The sequence below is a fragment of the Pipra filicauda genome, unplaced genomic scaffold (genome assembly GCF_003945595.2).
Source record: "Pipra filicauda isolate LSUMZ 115617 unplaced genomic scaffold, ASM394559v2 scaffold244_size1468961_pilon, whole genome shotgun sequence".
NCBI lineage: Eukaryota > Metazoa > Chordata > Aves > Passeriformes > Pipridae > Pipra > Pipra filicauda.
In genome coordinates this window covers 493,458-516,875 of record NW_024104359.1, presented here as the reverse complement: position 1 = coordinate 516,875, position 23,418 = coordinate 493,458, and the positions used below count along the sequence as shown (strand labels likewise).

Below are 23,418 nucleotides of genomic sequence, written 5' to 3'. Positions count from 1 at the left end.
CTGAAACGGAGAGCTCCTGATACAAGGAGAAATGTGTTCACAGACAGAACCTTCCGTCCAGCATCTGCCACCTGGAATATCTTCATGCATGATGGGGAGAGAACCGACACATTTCTTTCCACAAGACACCAATATGACCACTGAAGCAACCAGATTCTAAAATAACTCTGGCTCCAGACGTCATCAAAAGTGAGAAATCAGGTTTAGTCTGCAAAACTGGAAAAGGAGCAGTGGCACCTTTTGAATGCAGATCAGACACAACTCACCTCTCCTCTGAGTTTCGGGGGGACTGGTTGTTGTGGTTGCTGTTTCCAATAAAATTCCTAATTTCTGTGAAGTAGGAGTCTTCCTTGTCATCAAGGATTGCCCCTGTGCTTTCCAGTTCTGAGTGAGGTGAAGATGTTGCAGTACCTTAAAACAAAACACATGACTTCTGTTGCTGGTCTATTATATTTTCTGTATTTAACTATTTAAATCAAAATGAAATTGAAACTATGGTTAAAATGGGTGAGAGCCAGAAAAAGTTGGTCATAGTGATCTATCAGCTTTTGGCCATAAAACCAGCAATTAGAAGGGAAGTATATTACCCAAGGGCAGAGGTGGTTTCCAGCCAAAATGACTGGTTGCATTCTGGGTGCCATTTCCATGGTTTATAATCGCTTTTGCCAAGTATCTATTTCAACATCTCTCCTGTCCCTTGTGATTCAAGGACTGTCAGTAACTGTCTTTGTTAGACCAATGGCTGAATTGAGCAAACAGAACGTCATTTAAGCTACTAATTATGCAGATTTGCTTATAATATGGAGCAGCCACTGACATAATCACCCAGGTTCATTAGCACTGAGAGAGCAGTGACAGACGTCTTTCTCTGAGCATTGGGGAAAAGACAGCTCTGGATTCACTGCCTGCACCTGGTTGTTTCCAGTGAGGGGAAATGCAGACTGGAAGGACTGCAGAGAGGTTTTCATTAAATGCTGCAGATACCCAAACCAGAGCAATGACATCCTCTCCCTGCCACTGCCTTTGCTGCTGCTGTGTGGTGACCGACCTGCTCTGGGCCTTGAGAGGCACCATTACCTCCATAATAGCCAGCACTTTTCAGCTCCTGACAGTGGGAATATTTTAGAAGGTGCCAAGAAAATCTTTTAGAGTGCCCCTTGAGACTCTAAATCTAGGACTCCCATGGAGAGCCAAGTGATTGCGGCGACGGGATTAAACCAATTTTCCCAGTCTGTTCTCAAAACGCTATGGTCGGCTTAATTAAAACCAAAAGAAAAGACATCATCCAGTGGTCTGAAGTTATACAAGGGGAGAGTTTATGCTGGTATTTTCAAAGCACTTTAAATGTCAGCAGAGCTTAGGCACTTACATATTTTCCAACAACCCCCCCCTCATCAGAGCAGGCAGCGCGGAGCCGCGTGTGCCTACTGACACCCAGCAGCACTGACAGTGAACGTGCAGCCCCTGGACATGGCACACAGGGCAAGCTGGGGAGGGAAGAGACACACATACCAGACATGTTCCCGTTCTCGTGCTTCTTTAGATGTCTGTCAAGATTGGTTTGTTGACCAAAACACCTGTCACACAAGTGACACTTGAATGGCTTCTCTTTATTGTGGATGTTACGCACATGTCTCTGCAGGTTAGAGGATATGCTAAAGGATCTGTCACAGTATTTGCATCTGCAAAAAAAAAACCAAAACAAAACAAGTCGGTAGAAAAGGGTTTGTTAGTAGCTGGAAATGTAAAATTTGTCCTAAGAGACATGAAGCACCTCCTGGGCTCAGTCTCAGTAGCCAACAGCAGTTCCTTGGTCCCTACTGAGGCACAATCCTCCCTGAAATAAAGACAAATTTTGGCTGTATAACTGGAGAGCTGTGCTCTTGGAATGGACACTTCATTTCTGTGGTTGGTTTTTCAGCTTTAATTCACATTAGACTTCATATTTTAAATACTGCCTTTAGGAATAAGCATAATATTTCAGAGTTAATGGTATCAAATTAGCTATGGTAATTGAGTCCCATGTTTTTAAAACTGTTGCACGCAAAGTTGGGAAGTTTGAAAACAGTAGAGCAATAACTCCATTGTTTCATGTGCTGCCAATACAATACAATTAAACACTTTTGGAAAAAACATGAAACAGATCTCTTCTAATGCTCAAATAAGGTAAAAAGGGTTATTTCTTTTCCTATTCTAAATTATGCTGTGTGATTAAATCTTTTCTTGAGGAATTAGCTTGCTCGATTGCTAATCCCAGAGGAAATTTGGTTATCTTGCAAAAACCAGCAATAAACAATCCCAACCTTTAATACCGTGCCAATGTGAGTAGTTTAGTCTATCACTCTGGTACCAGAGGCATCAATTTTCATACTCTGTAGCGATTTGGAGTCCCTAAAGCCTTTACTGTATTGCTCTTTAAGCCATTACTAAGTCATACTATAACTATTCCAAATTCTCTGGCTGGCAAGTAGCCAACAGTCTTCACCACTTTACTTTTTCAATCTTTTACTTCTCCCGTGCCTCTCTTACGCTTGTCAATGATGTCAAATTTTTTTTAGTGCTGAAATCGTCCATTATGCTACTAATTGCTTGTGGCTTTTATGCAGTGGACGGGTTTAACATGCATCAAGACTTTCCTTCAATAAAATCAGATGTGAATCTCATTTCCCAAAGAGACTAGAGGCAAAAAAACATATTGTTTCCTCACAAACAATGAGCTTACTCTGCTCTTTACAGCTCATAAAATGCAGAAATCTGTGCATTTGTTTTACTGGAACATGAACTGGCTTCTTTCCAGTTTAAATTAGTCTTTCATTTTCAATAAGGTGAAGCTTCTATACACATTTCTGCATCTGACTGTCCTGGATTCAGTATCACACACATATTCTTATCAACAGGAGAGTACACCCACACGGGTTTTTGGCTAAGCAGACCTCAGAAAGGATCCAGATTAGGCAGGAAACAAATAAATACAGTAACGCCTTTGCAACTGGGACCTTTCAGAAATCAGATGACTGACAAATCACCCAACTTCAGGTTGCAAGTAACACCGCAGAACTTTAAGAAAAAACATTTTTGCAAGAGAAAATATGCCCATGAGCCCTACTGGACATCATTTCAATCACACTGCTTCAGCAGTGCCAGTCATCCCTCCAGCAAAGGCAGAACTTGTGGACAGTGCTGGGGAGCTGCCTCAGCCAAAAGAATTTCACTAACTAGGACCAAAAAACTCCCCCTTCATGCAGCTCCAACACTGAGTATCAGCATAGAACGCACAAAGAGACCAAAATGCAACGGTGGGTCATTAATGCTAAGAAGGAATGGCTGGAGCTGGCCAAGAAAGGATGTTGAACACCCGTTCCTTGGCTTTATTCAGAGAATCCTGGAAGACTTTGGGCCGGAAGGGACCTTAAAGATCACTTGACAACAGCACAGACAAGGGTGAGGAGTCGTGGTACCTATAGGGCTGCTCTCCAGTGTGCGTCCTCAGGTGACGTGTCAGGTTTGCAGATCTTGGGAAAATCTTGCCACAGTATCTGTGATAAGAGAAGGTTTGATAAGAGAACACAACCCTCAATGGCTTTGTCCCAGTTTGAGCTGCACTGGCTGCACAGCCCAAATGGAATCATTAATATATGGTACTATTGGCACTGCTTTGGTGCAACAACATCCTAATAAAAGCATTCAGCAAAAGTAAGGGATTGACACACACACATGAGAATGGGACTGGAACTGTTGGTACCAATCAGCTTTGCTTGTGCATAAGGGAGGGATATACGAAAACACACCGATTTTAAAGATCACCCCAAGTTTCTAAGCTCACTAGGTGATTATCAGCCTCATTCAGATTTGGAATCAAGAGAATCTGCTATTAAAGCCTTGGATTTCTGCCTCCATGTAAGCAAATTTCAAACCTTTCAACCAATTCTACGTGTCAGCAAACGTGACATCGTTCTGTGCATTGAATAGGATCAGAGCAGACAAGACTCAAAGACCTAATCCATCAAGGTATGTTTCTATAACAACATGTCTTGAAAGAAGGTGACATGTTTTCAAAAAGATCAGATAAACCGATATGCCAGTGTCAAACACCTGCACATTCTGGAGATGATATAGAGACCTAAATAATGCAATTGAAAAACCATTCTCCAAACTCAATAATATGTCACAGGAAAAATAATGGCCAAAAAAAATAATTATCCTGGAGTTCTCCCCCTTTGTTCAAGTAAAATATTAATATTCAGTTTATAATTGGCCCATTCTGTTAAGGACATTGAGCCCATTTTTTCATGGGGACAGAGCACACACAGCACACTTTTAGGTGAATGAGGGTGGTGGTTGCTCCACGTGATGACTTTGAAGATTGCATCCCCTCACTTTTACCATCCCATTTATTTTTCCACAACGTGATGTATAAGCCTTCAAAATACCCACACAGCCCAATTCCACTCTCCTTGACAAAGCTCCCATTCATTTTGGGTGCACGTTCAATGACTATCTTCATTGTGGATTGTTTTTTTTTTTTTTAAGTCTGTACACATGAGTCCTAATAAGTCATGTATTTTATCACCGATCCCTTTGGATATTAAAACCAGAAGCCTGAGAGAAAACACGTCTGTAGTTTATGATCAAAAAAATCAATAATGAAAGCGCACTTTCATATATGAAAGCGATGAGAAAATCTGGAAAAAAAAGGATTGTTTATATAATAGTTTCCACCTCATTTATCAAACCGGTATGATACAGGGAAAACTCTTTGTTTCGTAACACCCATAATTTAATAAATAAGAACCGCAAAGGAAAAAGGCTTTTCGTGTTTTGTTGGGCACAGAGAGCGCTGAAAAGTCTCAACGTTGTCCCTGTCAGAGACCCCCTGGGCGGGGGATTTTTGGGGAGCAGATTTACCTGCAGGTGTAGCGCTCCTTGCCCTTGCGCAGCAGGGTCTCGGGAAGGGCGCTCGGCGGCGCGCGGAAGTTGAACATGGATGGCACCGACTGGATCAGCTCGCTGGCCTCGGGCTTCAGGGCACTAAAGCTCTCCAGCTTTTCGGCCATGTTCTCTATAGCCGACATCTGCAAGAGAAGGGAGCACAGAACCCGTCAGGGCAAATACCACCGCGGCTTTCTGCTCTCACCGGGAACCCGAAATACGGAGAGCAGACACTGACAAGTGAAAAGAAACAGGGGAAAAATAGCCAACGGAGAGCTGAAGTCTCAAAAATTACGTTAAGTGAGGTTGTGGCCAAGATGTTGTCCCACTTGGAATACTGCCACCTACAGTGGGTGCTGTCCTAATTGTTATAATGGAAAGCTGCTTCCACACAACATCTGAATCGGCCAGTGTTCATTTCTTCTTAAGTCCCAGCTTCTATAAAATTCTAGTTTTTGCAGTCGTGTTCTGTGGGTGTGTGCCTATGAGTCTCTGCATCCCATCTACTGAAAGCACTGGCCATTTTGACCAAATCAACAGAAACAATAATTGAATTCCTACATCTGTTTTCTTTAAGGACTTGCAGAGGACAATACTGCAAAGGAAACTTCATGAGCACTGTAGCTCAACCAAGGGCTGCAACAAGCCAGATCCAGAGAGGCTCCATCAATACCTTAGCCACATCCAACCAACCATTCAGGTCAGTTTTTTTGCCCATCACAATCAAAGACCAAGAGATAAACTCATAAGAAATGAAGTTTTGGTGAGTTTGGTGCTCTGTATTTACATTACCTGTTAGATGTCTACCCTATTTTTCTACTACCTCTTAATATTCCTGCTCTGTCTTTAGTTGCTTGTAAATCCTCTGTGCTTTGGAATGTCTCCACCCTTGATTAGCTGTCTGTAATTTGCAGGGAGTGGGGATTAAATAATTTCTGGAGAATTATTTCCTTTAAGGTGTCTGGAACAGCCCATGAAAAATTAGTCCAAAACCTCAAATATTGCCACTTGAAGAGTTCAAGAATGCTGCTGAGCCTACTGAGAGGTGAGAGTAACCATCCACCCCTTTATAACACCACAAACAAACAAAAAGAAAGCATGCCAAGATCTCACCTACAGAGCACAAAAACCACAGCATGAGCCTGTACAATATCTGGCTTGTAAAGAAGAAGGAAATTTTATGAAAGACAAGATGCTGAACGCTTCTCAGCTGGAACACTTCCACAAACCATTCTTTAAAATCCATAACAGACTGCTCTGACTGCTGGAAAATCGAAATTTTAATTGGAAGAATTGCACATTTGTTGGGGTTTATTTAATTTTATTTTAATTGGCGGAATTACACTTTTATCTCCTGGAATGACTATTTCCAGGCTGGTTAGCTCTGCCTTTGGCCTGGGTTGCTTTTTTCCCTTTAGCCTGTAGCCTGCCCTCTCATTTCATGCTCAGATTCCTAATGCTGAGTACAAATTGCAACGTACAGGGTACCACCGCCAATTTGCCAAATGTCTTTCATCAAACACGGTGAAAAAAATAAAAAATCTCAGAGGGAAGTCAAGATACATTTACTTGTCAGGCAACAAATGTGAAAGCATTGCGAGGCAGTAGGGGCTGTAAGCTCTGGGGTTTGATTCATAATCACTCAGCTGCTAAAACATTCTCCACAGATGCAAGTGGACAGCACATTTGTCAATATGAAGGATTTTGACATGTACTGATCACAGGCGTGAGATATGTAATGATGATGCTGTTGGGAGAGAAGGTAATTCTATCTCGGCACAGAGATGTCATTATCAACCCATACAACCCAACATTACCATATATTTCTTTTTATATGGCTCCATCTTTTCCTTTAGTCAGAATTGATTCTTAAAGCTTTTACAATAGTCATTCCACTGCCTTTAATTCCTTCTAATTGTTCCCTCTCACAAATTCACTCGTCTATTTTACAGTTGCTGAAAAGAAATGGTTTGAATGAAAAATGCCCTTTGGCCTTCGGGCTGATTAGCAGTGACAAGACAGTGCATGGGTTATGAAAGCACATATTTATGGTGAAGAATAATAAGGGTATTGAGAAGTATAATAAATGTTTTATTTATGTATATTTAATATTCAAGTCCGTTTCATTAGCTAGTGGGTTTAAATCATTTTTGGATCACCATTTCTCATGCGCATGGTCCCCCCCCGTAATATATGAGAGCAACTATTTTCCCCCTTACATTTAAAATGGTTTAGTCATGCTGATTTTTTTTTTTTTAGTTCTTATTTCCAGGATTTTACAGAGGAGAAATTGAGACTGATTCTCCTTTAATGTACAGCGATGCAGATCAGTGCTACCTCCAACACCGCCTCCAGGATTACATCAGTCCCAAAATACGTATGAAATCTGCACCTAATCTTAAATCCCTCATCCAGAGGAAACACAAGCACTTCCAATTATTTTAAAGTATTACCGCTTTCTAAAAATACGTTTCTCACCATAGGAATGACTATTGTGTTTTGGTCTGTTTTTTTCTAAAGCCTGATCTGTGCAGTTACCTGGAATGATTTATGTTTTTGAAGAACTGGACCAGCACCAACAGGAAGAGTTTGGCCTCACAGCTTTGCTGATACGAGGCACTGTCAGATAATTAGAGCTGGTGCTATCTGCTGGAGGTAGGGCTCACTAGAACTAAAACTGAGACAGTTTCTTAACAAGTCCTGGAGTGTGTTCATGCTCAGAGCCTTCAGGATGTAAATACATATCATGAGATGAGCACCTGGGCTGTGGGGGTGTCTTCCAGCCCAGAAAATCTTGCCAGCACAGACCCACAACATGCTCTCCATCACTTCACGTGCAAGCAGGCAGCCTCTGCTCATCAGCCTACTTGCAAAATACCAACCAAGCAGTATGAAATCTGGAGGTTGGTCTCATCAAGGACCAGCTCAGGCACCAAAACCAAGCAGGAATTCTAAACCTGTGACACACACGTCTGGAAGGCAGTATCCCAGTTCCAAGCAGTGCCCCCAGGGGATGTGCAGGAGGGACAGACCTTCTTCCCAGTGTCTCCTGTCATGCTCCAGCATCGAGAGGTACATGAGCACTAACTGGAGGCTGCATCTCACTTATGGTGTTAAATGGCCATCGGCTGCTGCTGCTCCCATTCACTTGACTAAGCCCTTTTCAAACCTATTTATATTTTTGTCAAAGAGAGTTCACCAATTTAATTAGGTGCGTATGAAAAGATACTGGTTTTTGTTCCTACCAAGGCTTTTTCCTGATAATGCAGCTGTGTGCACCTCTTTTTTTTTTTTTTTTTTTGCTATTGTTAACACTAATGAATAACCACTCCTCATTCAGGTTCTGCTCACCATTCATGGGCTACGGAGCTGGGGCACAGCTCCCTCAGGCATCTTTTTCCAAGCTGAAAAAATCAAAATCTATTTAGTCTCTTTTTGTATGGAAGCTGTTCCCTACCTCTGATCACTATTGTTGCACTTTTCTGTGTCTTTTCTAATTCTATGTCCTTTTTGAGGGGGACTTTGGCTGTATTTAAGACCTGAAGGCATTATAACATAACAATGTTTTCAATTTCTTTCTGCTAAGCACTCAGAAGATATTTTCATAAAACTATCAACTTCAAGATCTTTTTCCTGAATGACATGAGTTAAGAGTCACACTTTCCCCTCGGTGTTACTGGGTATTTACTGACATTGAGTTTTATTGCTGTTTTAATCCTGGTGACTCAGCTTTCTCTGACTGTTCTGCAAAATCTTCACAGACAGCTTTGGATTTGGCTATTCTCAGTAAACAGTCACAAACTCTGCTCTTTTCCTGATCATCCTTCTTCCTATGGCATTTACAGACATAGGCCATAGTTCAGAGCCCAAAGACACCCCAAGGTGGACTCACTGATCATTTTCAATGACTGTAAAAATCACTACTTCATACTTGCCCTTTTTCCTCGCCTTCTTTTTTTAATGACTAAATATTAACCCAGGAGACGACTTTCCTGCTTCTGCAGTGGAACTCCCTCTTTCAGCTGAAACACAACTGAAGTACCTCTTCCTCCTTCAAAACACCATTACTGCTGATGGCAAAGCAAGACGTGCCCCCGTAGGGGTTGTGTTGGCCATGGAGATGCTACTGGTCATCAATCCTCCAAACTCCTGCAGCGAGTTGTTAGCGACAGCATCTGTCCTGGGAGGCTAGGTGGGTGCTCATGGTCACCTCACCTCTCCAGGCATGGCCCCTGGGGACCACCAGGGAGGCAGACACGTGGCTCAAGACACCAGCCAGCACTTTCGGGGGGTCTGCACCCCAGCCAAGTGCCCAAGGGCTGCGGCGATCCCTGAGCGGGGCATGGGGAGGGAGGCACTGCTTGACCCCGAAGATGGGATTAGTGTAATTGCCATGTCCATGGAGAAAGCTCTCTGAGGAGGTAGAGAGCGAGAAGATCCTATTACATATTTTACATACAGCTCTTGCCTTATGGACAAGTCGTGCCTGCTCCTAATCTGAGATCAGTGAATGACAGTATTTTATATAGAACAGTAACTTTTGATTTACATATATAAGAGTTGTTGATTCTATCTGTGTCCAGATGTCTGGAAAAGGAAGCAGCTTTCCCCCACCTCCCTCCTGCTCCCTGAGAGGCTATTAACCTCCGACTGACGCAAACTAATGTGCAGTCACAATTCCCCAGTTCCGACTCAAAAATGCAGACATTACCATAATCGGCTAAAACAAGTATTTATAAACATTTCAATGGGCAAGATATCATCAGCAGGGGCCTGGAGCATTTGTCTTAAAATTTATTAACCAACCAAAGAAAAAGTGGCATAAATTAAGCAGAGGTTCGCTGTTGCTGCTTTTTAAGAATAACCTGATGATATGGAATAATCTCGCAGACAATGTCATGAATTACATGACCTCATGTTTCACAAACGCGACTCCTTCATTGCTACTATCACAAAAACACTGACTTTATGGCTGCAACTCATGGGAAAAAAAACTGATCAAGTGTTTGCTTTCTATTTTTACTACTGTTATTTGGAGAAATCTTCAAAATCCAGCTACTAAAGCTCAGGATTTCTCCCTCCCCAGCTCAAGTTATAATGCTGCCTCTAAAAACTACAACTTGTGAATTTGTTGTCTTGGAACTGGGTGTATTTGGACATCCAGTCCTGGAACTTGGCTGAGCTATATTCACGTTCAAGAGACCCATCACATGTGGCTGAACTTTATGATGCAGTAGCGAGAAACTCCTGCTGATCTGCAGTATGGTTCCAGAATAACTTTATTTGTATGAATACAATTGGTGGGGATTTAGCTGAGCTAACAGAATGGATCAAGTCCTAAAAATAAGCGCAGTAAAATAAAAACTTTGTAAATGCACTCACCAAGTTCTTTTTCATTTATTTGTAAAATTGTTTTAAATGATTTTCCATAAAGCTATTGCAGATAATGGGTGCCTATCATTACAGAACCTCCTTATAGCAACCTTCTCCTGACAGGACCAGGAGGGGATAAAAGAGTCCACAGATCAAATAAATCCTGATCCATTCAAGAGAGGGTGTAGGCCATTGATTTGTACTACAGGGTTCCTGCCAAACAGTGAAAAACAATCTCAAATAATCTTGAAATATATGGCACATGCAACTGGGAATTGAGATAGAAAGGCTTGTGTGACATATTCAAATCTCCCAAGATGGAGATTCATCCATGAATCAGCATCCTGCTCAGTCACTTTATGTTTTAAATACCTATTTCTGCTGGAGCTGCTCAAAGCATGAGCACGGCCAGGAGCTGTACACTCACAAAAGAAGTAGGATGATGGAAATTTGAGGACCAAGCCAAGGTCAAGGAAAGCAGACAGAAGGAACAGACTGCGCTTGGTTTTTCAAATTCCCAAATATCCCCAAAATGAGCCACTTTTCTGAGAGCAGAGCATTAAGGGTGCCTGGGCCAAATCACAAATTCTACCATGGTCCCTTCATGTCTTACATTGAATTCCCTCTACAGCAAAGACAATGTTTGGAAACCAGCTCTTGTGCTCTCCCAGTCTGGCATCTAATGCTACCTCCTGCCTGCTGAGCTCCATCAGCACCCATGGGTGCTCACAGGAGTCCTTCAGTGCCTCAGCTCCTTTCAGCTCAGGGTCCCAGTGCATCACTTGCAGCTGCATAAACCATGGCTGCACAGGAAGACAGTGGGATTAAAAGCCATATGTACACAAAGCCATACATACACTGCTTTTCAAGTGTGCCATGGATGGCATGGAATGGAGAGCGGGGCTAAGTGCTCATCTGCAGGGGCAGCACCTCTGGGGGCTCCCACACCAGCCCCGTGCACGTGGGGAGGAGCACGCGAAGATCCCGGAGCTCACTTTGCAAAATTCTGGCTTTGCCTTGTGAAATGAGTCCACGTCGCTCTGCGAGCGATGAGCGAGTGAGTCAGGACCCGCAGCCGCCTGGCTCCAGCTCTCCCCTCCCAAGCCCAAAGGTTGGGAAAAATCTGGGACGAGTATTTATGGGTTCGGCGCTGCAGCTGAGGAGCCAGCAACGCAAGAGCAGAACACGGTGTTATTTGAGTTGCATCTGCAAAAGCAGTTGCTGTAGCTCTCTCTCTTTTTTTTCATGAACAATTTAGACCTATTAAAAATAACGTTTTATAAAAATAGAAGAGCGATCTCAAATTTATCCCACAGTACTAAAAGCACGATTCCTGTTCGTGTAGGGGGGACAATGTAAGTATACACACAGGACAAATTTGACCTAAACACCGCAAATAAACGGGTGTTTTATTTCTGCTTTAAGCACCGCAATGAGCAATTAAGCTCCAAATTTCAAAGCTATTAAAGTGACTATTAAAGTGACTAACTCCCACTGAAGTCAAGGAGAGAGAAACATGAAGTCCTCTGAGGGTCTGTATTTTAATGCAGATTAAATATTTATTAACTATTGCAATCCAACAAGATTTCAGCCTGAAAATTTCACTGCAATCTCTGAAGGAAATGGCTGGGAACAATTTCAGTTACATATAAACAAAGACTGCATTCTGAAACCCAGGTAAAGCTCCTACTGCCTTTGCCAAATAAAACCAGCAGGATCAGGTACGTAAAAATAAAGCCAATTTGACATAAGAGGATATTTATCTGCTATAGCTACAACCCCTGTAGGAAAGTGTGGCATGGTCCATAATTGAGTGGTAAGTTATCTTTCATATTATATTTTTCTTATGCAATTTATCTCACAGTGATTAAATCAAAAATATAAGCAGTGAACTTACCCAAATTCTTTGATCAGGCAATTGGAACTGGGAGCAAAATTGAAACAAAAACAACATATTATTCCTGCGTTGGAACCCTCATTGCAATCAATCTACCTACTAAGATTTTATTTAAAGACACTAATTAAAATGTTATCCTGCATTATTTGTTGCAGGGGGGTGTCCTCTTCCTAAAAATGTAATCCTTGTAATGAAAAATTATCGTGAAATGCCATTAAATTTTCTAATTTTCATTTTGCCCAGGTAGGGACAGGATAAGGACTACAGGGTTCAAGTCTTTAAGCTCTACTTCAGAAACCTATTCAAAAGATGCATCTGTCTGCTGCCATATTACCCAGTTAAAAAAAAGAAATTCCTTCCTCACGAGATGGCAATTTTCAGAAATAAATTCACCTACAGAAACACAAGCTTGTAGGACACAAACAGTAATTCCGGAGATATTTTACATGGATAAGTCCTGCCAGCAGAAAATGAAAACTTGTGGAGCACTCCCCACCTGTGCTTTTATAGGGGTGAACAGGACTATAAAGGAAAAACAGCTTTTCTGCCATTCCCCAGTCCTCTATAAATACCAAGCCAGATTCTGCCTTTGCAAACAGGAGGCTCCTTTCTATTAAAGTTTGCAAGAGAGCACCTTTTGGCATTTACTTTTTTGACAGGACATGTGCTGGTGGTTTAGTTTTCTTTTACAATGTACTAAGAGTGCCTGTTACACTGCTGACCTTTGCATGGATCCCTCTCGCACCATGTTTAAGAGGTTATCCCACTCACTCAGATGAGTGATAAAATGGAAGCCAGGCTTTGCCGTGGGTTTTTTATTCAACTGCACAATGGGAAATGGGGAGGAGGGGGTTCAGCAAGGCAGGTGCACAGCCAGCCCTCCCTCCTGCCACAGGGTGCTGGCTCTGCCCCACCTGGGCTGGCCCTGCCATGAGGAGGTGGCATCTGACACCTCCTCCTCACACTGAGGGACTTGGTGGCAGCACTGGCACCTTCCTCTGGCACCAACAAGAGGTTTAACCAACCCTCTGTGAAAAAACAGGAAGGGTGAAATCCAGACATCCTGCCCATTAATGGGAAAATGCCCAAAGTCTCCATTTCACCTGCACATCCACGGCATCCTGGCCTGACTCCCAGTTCCCCAGGGAACTCAGTTGGCCGTCACTACACAGAAGAGTATCCAGCTCCTTCCCTGTCCACCACAGCCAAACTCCCAACAGTGAACTCTCCCCCAAGAGCCTCTGTCCCACCCACTGACCACCCAACCTAACACTGGCATCAGACCTGTGACACCTTCAGAGCCCCCTGAATCCAACTTCACTGAACCACACCGAGTTACACCTTCTGAACAGTTAGAGAGCACTAAGCAAAATAATACCGGGGTTTTCATCAACACAGTACCTAAAATGCCCTCATTTAAATAATTTACAGCCCCTTATCTGCTCTAACAGAATAAGTCACTCAGTGGAGAAGAACCAGTCTAGTTTTACACCAGGGACACAAAGAGGACTGAGCTCCTGTTTGTCCATTAGTGCTATCTGCTATGAAATGGGAATTTTCACTTGCTGTTTTCCTACTTAAGCAAACTTAACTTATTTAGGGTAATCTCAGCAAGAAGTGTTGAGCTACTATTAAATCTTGCACATAAATTCTCAGTAATTTTAATACACCTTAAATACTTATTTAATGCTTAAAAATACTTATATAGTGCTGTAAATATTTATAGCACATAAATACTACTAAATACTTCAATACTTAGATCCGACACTTCCTTTGGAAACTGAAATTAGAATAGGGTGCTTTTCTGCACTCTCCAGCCATGCAGTAGTATTATGTTTGTGCATCTACAACCATATATGCCATCAGCTGCTCTTCCCAGTTCTCCAGAAGTCCCATACTTCAGAATATATTCCATATAACTTAAGACATAACAACTTAGGACTTCATTGGAAAAAGAAAGCAAGTGGTGGCAGATTAATGGGGTGTTTTGCCCAAGAATTCAGAGGAACCTGAACCAGAGACAGGAGCTCGTGGTTGTGTGCTTAAAATTCAAGATGTGTTAATAGGCTGCCATTACTAAAATGAAAGAGCCCAGCGTCAGCAAGGGTTCAAATTTGCAGATACCACAGAGCATTTTATTTCAGGTATAAGATTTAACCCAAATTTTTAGCAAAATCTCCTTAAGCAAGGAGGAGGAAGACAAAATGAGGTTGTGGTGCCGGTGGAGAAAAGCAACGTAATTTGCACACAGATCCTCTTCCTATACTACATACACATTGCAGTTGTTACACCATTTTAGAGACACCCTCCTACGTGTTTGTTATTCAGGAGTGTGGCCTAGGAACAAGAGAGCAGCCCTCACACAGCACATCTTCAGGTATGGAGGAGCAGGGATCCTACACAGTGACTGCACACACTACAGCCCACAACAGCTGCCTAAAAAAGATGGAGCATTTGCATTATGAAACTGGAAAAACATTGGGTGGAAGTTTTTATCTCTTTTATGGGAGTCCTTAAATATAATAAAATCGCTTGACAACTGGGATGCTCAGTTTTGCTGGCCCTACTTTGAACCTGCACTGAGTCCTCGTAGTCAATACTGGCTCTACTCGCCCAGAGCACAGGAGTGCTGAAGAAGACACGAGTAGCTGCCAGTGTTGGTAGCTACGCTGTGGTTTTGGAGGAACACGGTTCTAAAAGATACATGTAGTTCGGATCTGGCTTCCTCTATAATCAAAACATGTTGTTTCATCTGCAAAACATCAAGAAGCTCAGAACAATGCTTACGCTTTTCCACCACAATGGCCCAGTAAAAACTGTGTGTTTTAGGAAATCCAAAAATGACTAAGACTGCATTCATTTCTCTGCACCTGCTTTGAAGCATCAACAGGCTTGTTTACAACATTAAAATTCCCAAAATACTTACTTGTGGATGAAACAAGAATCCCGGGGAAGGTCTCAAGTATTTCTCTTTTAAAGCTTCCAGTGGGTCAGTTAACTTTCTTTTTTCTACTCTGTAAATGTTAAAATTAGATTTGCTTGTGATGAATCAGTCTCAGATAATAGTAATCATACAGCTACTCATGTTTAAAATAGGCAATTATGCATCAAGTAATTCTTTTCTTAGAGATAATGGTACAAGATAAGGGAGGACAGTCAAGTCTCAATACCCAGGTACAGCTCATTACTGAGGTGGGGGGCTGTGGATCTTCATTAAAGGGAGATGATACCATTTATATACAGAATAAGCCTATATAAACAGGGAACAAAAGATTGGTAATAATTATAACAGGAACCAATGATCAGTTACTGAGTACTTTTATAAAGAAATAAGACAACAGAGTGTGGTCTCAACTCAGAGGAGATCAAGGCAACAGAGCCTTGAGCAATGGGTCCATTCTCGCCTGCCCATGCAGGACATCACAGCCATCACCCTGGAACCCTCTCGTGTGCATGAGGGAGAAAGGTGGGCTTGTAGGAAACACACCAAATCTGAGGTGCCAGTAGCAAAGACTGCAATCCACTCATGGGCATTCAGGTAGCAAAACACAGCATGAATAATTCAGAAACAGTGTGGGAATTTGGGGTTTTTGCTTTTTTTGTTATTGGTGTGTATGGTTTAAGGGACAGATCCTGTTGTCCACATGCAGATGTAACTCATGGAAAAGGAAGGCTCAGTAACAACTGGCCTAGTGCTACGCTGCCAGAACTTGTACAGATTTCATTAGAATCACTGAATGGTTTGGGTTGGAAGGCGCCTTAAGGATCATCTAGTTCCAACCCCCCTGCTGTGGGCAGGGAGTTTGTAATGCAATTTAATTAGTTTGTAATGCAGGGCCATAAAGGACGGATCATTATTTCCGCTGCTTCAGGCATTTTAAATGAATATGACGCAAAGAAAACCTATGGTCTAATACAGATATCAATCTGGCATGAAATAAAACCATCTCACTAAATAGCATCATATCCTGTTTCTTCATAATGCAGACTTGCTGTCTTATGCACAAGCATTCTGCAAAAACTTTGCCCACAGCATTCCTTTATCAGATAAAGTAATAAATTAACGTAATTTACACGGCAATAACCTTCTTTTTTTAACAATAGGCTGTAAAATCAGTCATTTATATTACAAATATTTTTATGGCTAATATTTCTCTAAACTAATTTAGATGCATGACTTTGGCTGGTTACAGAAAGGGCAAGGGGGCTGACGTACAGAGGATGCAGGTGAAATTCAGATCCCAGTGAGATCCATCTTAGCTCCACTGGGAAACACCAGGAAGTCTGGATTTTACCACTGGTTTTTAAAACCTCAGCTCACTGACAGTGTCTGCTTGTTCACGCGTCAAAGCCAACACTGAGGTTCCCACTGACTTCAGGCAGATCTATGGCAGATCATTCCAGGTAGATCATGGATGGGGCTCTGAGCAACCTGGTCTAGTGGAAGGTGTCCTTGCCCATGGCAGGGGGTTGGAAGGAGATGACCTTTAAGGTCCCTTCCAACCCAAGTCTTTCTGTGATAACTCTATGATTAAGTAGCCCACTGGGGAGGCTTTATACACACAAGGACGCTGTGCCTTCAATTCCATGAATGAAATGCCTGAAGAAATCAACCCACTACTCAAATAATGGCAAAAAAGGGCAGAAATCACTCTCAATTTCCATGTTTTTAATATTCCTTAGGACCAATGTTGTACTTATGAGATACTCCCACTGAATTCAAGAGGAACTGGCAAGGTGGAGTACAACAGGCACCCTGGGGAGATGCACTGCCAAATCCAGGGGAAGCCAGAGTGGGCAGCATTTTGGGGAAAAAAAGAATTTCAGGCAAACCAGTTATGTCAAATACACAGCAAATATACAAATAGTCAACACTGATGCCAATTAATTTATGGGTAAGAGAATATATTCAGCTTCTGCATATCAAGCTATGCAGGCTAAACTAATGACTCATGGCTCCAATGAGGGCAGTCACAAAGACTTGTTAATTGCAGCATTACCAGCCCTGGGGCTGGGTGGGAACAGCTGGGATGTGAGGTGGGATGTGCAGGTCAAAATGCAGCCTGGACCACCCCCCCATGCCCCCACAGTGGGATAGTGCCTCCAGGGACACTGGGAGGGGGACGGGGTTGTGGCCCTGGCTGCCTGTCCCAAAGGATGCTGAAAGGCAGCAGACGGTCTGTTACCTGTAAATGGGATCCATAAAGAATGGGGTGGGCCTGGCGTGCTGCAAAGAGGACTCTGAAGCTTTCCTTTGCTCGAGGTCTCCCCCCTTCTTCTCTCCAAAGACGTGGTTCTTCCGAGGCTCGGCTTGTTTTGTGCTGCTGGCTCGACTTCGGCTGCCCATGCTGAGATCCAGCGGCTGGTCCTGGCTGGCTGCACAGGGGGCTGCTGGCTTTGAGGGTATGGGAGTAAGTGGCTTCTCCTCCTTACGCTTTATGGTGAGGTCAAAGGGAGACTCAGAGCTTCCCTTTGGGATCTTCTTTATTTCACTGGGTGATTGGGGCTCCACTTTCAAGGGTAACGGTCTCAAGTCTCTATCAGGAAATGGATACATTGATTGAGAGAATGCTGGAAAAAACGGGAGGGGAAACATGGAAGGGTAAGGTAAGGCTCCGACTTTTTTGTCTTGCAGCCCCACAAGTCCTGTTGAACCAAAGTACTTTTCAGCAATAGAAGCAATAGCCTTTATAGAATCATTCACCGCTCCTGACACCGCAGTCTGCTCCTCTAAGGATGGTGAGAAAATGGAATGATTGCTGTGGTCTTTCTTATTATTTATTGACGCCAGGCTCTGCAGAGAGCTTACTTTGTCTTTGAACATTTTACCATTTTCTTTAAATTTCTCTTTCTCACTTTCAATGTCACTTTCCAGATCAGAGCCCGAGGTGGTTTCCAGGTCACTGCCACTGGGGGTACTGACATCGTCAAGGTCAAGGTCACTACTCTCTGACTGGTCACTGAGTTTCTCATGCGGCCTCTCTTCAGAGGACCCTTCTGGTTGAAGCTCCACTGGCTTATTCTCCCCTACTGGTGGTTGTTTATTTAGTGCCTTCAAAATATCCTGGGTGGCTGGCAGTATCTGAGGATTTGTCATGAGGGGACTTTGGCTTTTGTTTGTCTGATCTGCGCTTGGAAGTCCTTTAACAGGAGAACTAGTAGGTAGCAAAGGTGGCCTGTGGTACAAGCCTGAAGGAAACAGACCGGGGAAGCTAAAAGAAAATCCAGGAGCTGTTGGAAAGGTAAGACCAGCAGGATGCCTATTGGCTCCAAAATAGTCAGCAAGGCCCGGATTTGCATGATTCATATTAACCATGGACGTTTTATCCATAGCTGGGGTTCCAGGAAGAGAAATGCCTTGGCCAAAAAATCCTCCTGCTGCAAAATGGTTCTTGCCCTCACAAAATCTCCTGTGTTTATTTAAGGAAGACGTAGTGCTGAACATTTGTCCACAGTCTTTGCACTTGATTTGGGTTCTGCAATCAGCATGCATGCGCTTATGACGACAAAGGTTTGAAAACTGAGTATAGGATTTATGGCAGACCTCACCTGTATGTAAACAACAACAACAACACATCTCAGGCTTTATGGTAATTGCCCCCACCCCCAAAATTGTGCAAATAACACCATTTTTTTACCCACCAAATGTCAACGAGGAAGCCACAGGGAGAAGTTTGGGTGCACAAATGTACAAAAGCTACTTGTACCCTCCAAAGCAAGGCAGACAAACGTCTAAAGACAGAATCAAAACCCGCTCCAACAAACCAGAAAAGGTCTGGAATCACTAAAAGACACACTCTCCTCGTTTGCTCTTTGCATTGCACAGTGTTGCACAGTCAGTACTGTTATTCCATGTTGCATCAGCCCCCAGAGCCCCACCAAGAGCCACGGTGCTGTGACCCTGTATGAACCCACAGTACTCCTGTGTGAGAGCACAGGTGTCTTCAAATGACATCCATTCATGTCACTATTCCCATGTGGAAATTAGTCATTAAAATAAATATTTGCAGGACTAGACAGAGATGGAGCTGCCTCACAGAGCTTTCAGTCTGTAAGACCACAAGGATAGGAAAGAGGTGAAGGAGGAGACAACAAGGTATTTCCAGGTATAATCTTGATAACAAACAACACTTTTTTCCACTTACAATTAAAAATTTAATCTCATGGAAGTCCAGGCTAGTGCCTGAGTAATCTCAGCCTAGTACTCTCATATGTCCAAAACATTTCTATTTGTGTAAAGCATAGCCCTTACAGGTGCCTGTGATGCTGTAACTCTAAATCCCACATCTTAATAACTTTACTAGTCATAACATTGCTTATTTGCCTCTTGCACATGACAAAATACACTGCATTTAGAAAAAAATTTAATTTAAGAATGAAGCTGTATTTATTTGCACGTCTGATGCTCAGTAAGAGCCCAGTGGATTTCCTTTCAAACTCCTCTGGAATAAGAAATAGTTTCAGCCTCACAAAAGCAGCACTTGGAGAGAGCCTGGGACCACAGAGGGGAGCAGATCTACCTTGGGAACACAGACCTGATCTAGCCTGTGACACTCAGCACAGCTTCCAGTAACCATTAGCAGTAGCAGGAGGCTGGAAGTGCTCCTGGTGGTACAGAGTGAGACACTACGAAGAGCCCATCACCATCACGTCACTGATCCAAACAAGATTCTGCACGTTCCTGATTTTCTGGCTGCTACGAAGCTTAGGGAGCAAACTGGGGCAACAACTAAGTTATAAGTCAAAGTGGGGTTTGGAGGAGGGTAATGCTCAGCTCCCCAGTGCCTTTTTATGTCCCCTTTTGGCATCCTTTGGATAAGCAGGAGCATTGGGCAAGTCTGAGTCTTGCGCTCTTCATTATGCTGAAATTTGTCTGTACCTCTGCACTACCTTGCTTCTAACAGCTGTTTAAAAACAAGGCAGCAGCATTATCAGCAACCAGTGTTATCCCTCTGCAATAAATCTTTTTTTTTTTTTTCCCAGCCAGGAAAAAGCATGTGGCCGTTTTATTTTTATTTAATTTGTGTTATATCATAAACTCTCATCTTTCACACATCAAAGCCGTGCAACAATACACATTGTGTATTCTGAGGGCTTTTTAACAATCATTTTCATGATTTGAGACAGTCTGACATAATTTACAATGGCTCTATTTTAGGCCCGCAGAGGAAACTGAATTGAATGTATCTCATCCTGCACTCTTGGTTCCCATGAACTGCAATCACGTCCTCTAACTTCCACTCGCACCGGGGCCGCACTAGCCTTCCTGCTCCTCCGAATCTCTGCCCTTGAGAAACCTGACCACTTGTTGTCATCCCTTAACTGTTTACCTCTTCAGGAGGCTGCTCCATATCTCAGCAACAATGCTCCTATTGTTCCACGGCCCGATCCTGCCCCATCCACCCGTTTTCCCTGCTCACATCCCACTGACATCCCCGGGACAATTCGTGGGGCAGAGAGAGTGCAGAATTGGGCCCAAACACAGGAAATTCGCAATGCGGTAATTCAGGAAGAATGTTTGGTGCTGTGTATCAGTAACTGTTCCTGCTGGAAATCTTCATTCACAAGGAGAGACAAGAGAGAAAAGAGAGAAAATTAAAAGTATAATGAAAAATATAGAAGAAAAAATATGGAAGGGAAACAAAAACAAAAAAGAGAGACATGAAAGATGAGGAGAGATTATTCTAGTTCCTTGAAAATGCCTGTTTTCCTCTTAAGTACTTTCTGCCCCTTTTTAAAAATATTTTCATTTTTTATTTGCCTATTTAACATAGAAATATTTTTTATTTAATATAGAACTATTTATTGCTTGCTTTTTGCAGTATGAAGCTCTGATTTTTCTGCTATTTTCTCCTATTTTTAGCCTAATTGCAGGCACAAAATTTCTGCTCCCGCCTCCAAACTTCAGGTACAGAACCAGGCCCCTTACCTTCACTGCTGAGGTTTTACACAGTGAGCTCCCCCTGCTCTCATCACGTTGCTCACAGAAACCAAAATTAAACTGACCCAAATGGTGACATGAGTGTCGCATCCATAATTTTGCACAAGCTTCATCTTGAATATTATGGAGCAACTTCTCTCCATGTGTAAAGCAGAACAGACCATATATATTTCTCCAGACAAAAATATCTCAAATGCATGCATTTCCAAGGCTAGGCTAAGGTAGAATTAAAAATAAATAATGTTTTATGAACTTTTGATCTTCTACCAGATTGCATTGAGGGCCTGCTTCTTATTGACATGGCTTTATTAAAGACAAGGCTTTGCTCAGGTAGGCTGGAGTGGCAAGGGGGTGAAAAGGGAAGTATTGGCACAGATTTAGTCTTCCTAAAGTCTAGGAAGTTCTGCCTTAGAGAGAAGTGGTACAGTGTTAAATTATTATTCCCCATTAATATACTCCAAAGTCAACAGAATCAAGAAATACTCAGTTCTGGAGAAAAGCAAAAATATACACTTAGAATTGAGAGATATCCTTACAGACTGTTAAGGGAGATGAAATTCATCATTTGACTAAATGTATTTTATCAGTTTCAAAGCTAAATTCAATCAATAATGGCAATACCATGAAAATATGTAAATATTTATCATTACAATCTCAATCAAACAATTAACTGTACCCAGGATTTCACATTTCTGACCATTGAAGTTATTTGAAACTATTTAATGAGGTGCTGCTTGCTCAAGGTGCCTTTTGTATTTAACAGGCACTCTGTTTAATCCATGGGCTCAAAAGGCTGGAAAAGAAATTTTGGGCCCAGCTTGAAGCCCTTGCCCCCTGGAGTAGTTTTACTCCTGGGGACTGCCACCTGAAGCCTGGGTGATCACAGTGATAGGCACACTCAATGCCCCATGGATTTTGGAGGAGACTCTGTCTAAACAGACTGTGCCACCTCCACCTCCATGGATATTCCAAGGAGCCAGGACTCCTCAGTCTGTGTTATAAGATTCACCTCCTTTTCGTCACGTGACTTAAACTTTACTAGACTGAGGATGGTTATCAACTTTAATTGCTTCCATGTAGCAAAGCAACATAAGCCAGGTTTGATTTCACCTATTACACCTTACTACACCCTTTAAATCTCAGTGGCATATTTTTAAGCAACTAACTTGTAAGGGAAGCTTCCCTTCTTGTAGTTTTTATTGCTCTAGAGACCCCAAGTTTAACACAAACTCCCAATCTGGATCCCGAATTGCAAAAACTAATCTCACGCCGAAGCACGCTCTGTACCACCATTGTCTCTGGACCCCAAATTAGCCAGCAGTTAAGTTTGCATATTTTCTGCTTATTAAAAAAAAATTACTGTAAGTACTATTTTGAATATGTTCAGTCTATTATGGCATGTGGTTTCTATTTGGGGAGGCTGGAGATTTTGCTAAGGCAGTGAGCAATTACCTTAGTGTTGGTGAGTTTTCACTCAAGCTTGGGCGGTGCATTGTAATAAGAGACAGTTGCCATAAACAGACTGGTACGAGTAAATCATGGTGTGTGGCCTTCTGGTGGAAAACAGATATCTGCTCAAGGTGACCCTACCTCCCTCTCATTGCTCAGCAAAGCTGACCAAACATGTGGTCTCCAAACCCTTTTGTTCTGCGATTACACGGCTCTTACTTGTAGGTCGTTCAATGGGGTTTCATCCCTCACATTGTACATGTGAAGAATATCAGTTGCTGTTTGGATTTATCAGAATAAATAGCAACAAAGAGCATCTGAGAGATTACTTCATGTACAAGAGGTGCCACTTAAAGAGACTTTTATGTAAGATGTTGCAATAGGACTATCTGAAGACTCCCCACTCAACCAGAAGGTGGTGTTTTCTAAATTGAGGGTAACTACTTAACCTGCAATCAGCTTTAAAAGTTATTAGTGATATTTAACATTGGATCTATTTATATATTTTTCTCACTGAAGGAATCCAAATCAAAAGTATTATTAACCCAATGGCAGGTTACAGATCTTGCACAAATTAGTTTTTTAAGACAATACTCCTTCTCTAGAGGCATTATATAAGCTTGTGGCCAATGGTTTTTCCAGCTGTGGTGCTAATATTTAGGTAAATTATTGCTGAGAGCAGCAAAAGACTAAGAGGTCTAGTAGGACAAGTAGGGGAAGTGGTCATAAGGTACCTTTCAAGCCACAGCAGGTGTCTGAAAAGGCTGTGGTGGAAAGTAGCAGTACTAAGAACAATTTTTAAAAATATTTTCTGCCTGTGCTTCCCTGG

General features: G+C 42.4%; 1 protein-coding gene across 1 annotated transcript in view; it reads right to left on the bottom strand.

Annotated features, from left to right (window-relative positions):
* The window catches only part of MECOM (MDS1 and EVI1 complex locus), a 333,598-nt gene that overhangs the window by 6,126 nt on the left and 304,054 nt on the right, over window positions 1-23,418 (bottom strand). The window contains exons 8-14 of the mRNA XM_027733289.2: window positions 17,386-18,748; window positions 15,126-15,213; window positions 12,200-12,226; window positions 4,906-5,072; window positions 3,459-3,536; window positions 1,513-1,682; window positions 267-411 (exon numbers count right to left, since the gene is read on the bottom strand). Of these exons, the coding sequence (XP_027589090.1) occupies window positions 267-411; window positions 1,513-1,682; window positions 3,459-3,536; window positions 4,906-5,072; window positions 12,200-12,226; window positions 15,126-15,213; window positions 17,386-18,748 (2,038 nt within the window). The remainder of the gene's footprint in view (window positions 1-266; window positions 412-1,512; window positions 1,683-3,458; window positions 3,537-4,905; window positions 5,073-12,199; window positions 12,227-15,125; window positions 15,214-17,385; window positions 18,749-23,418) is intronic.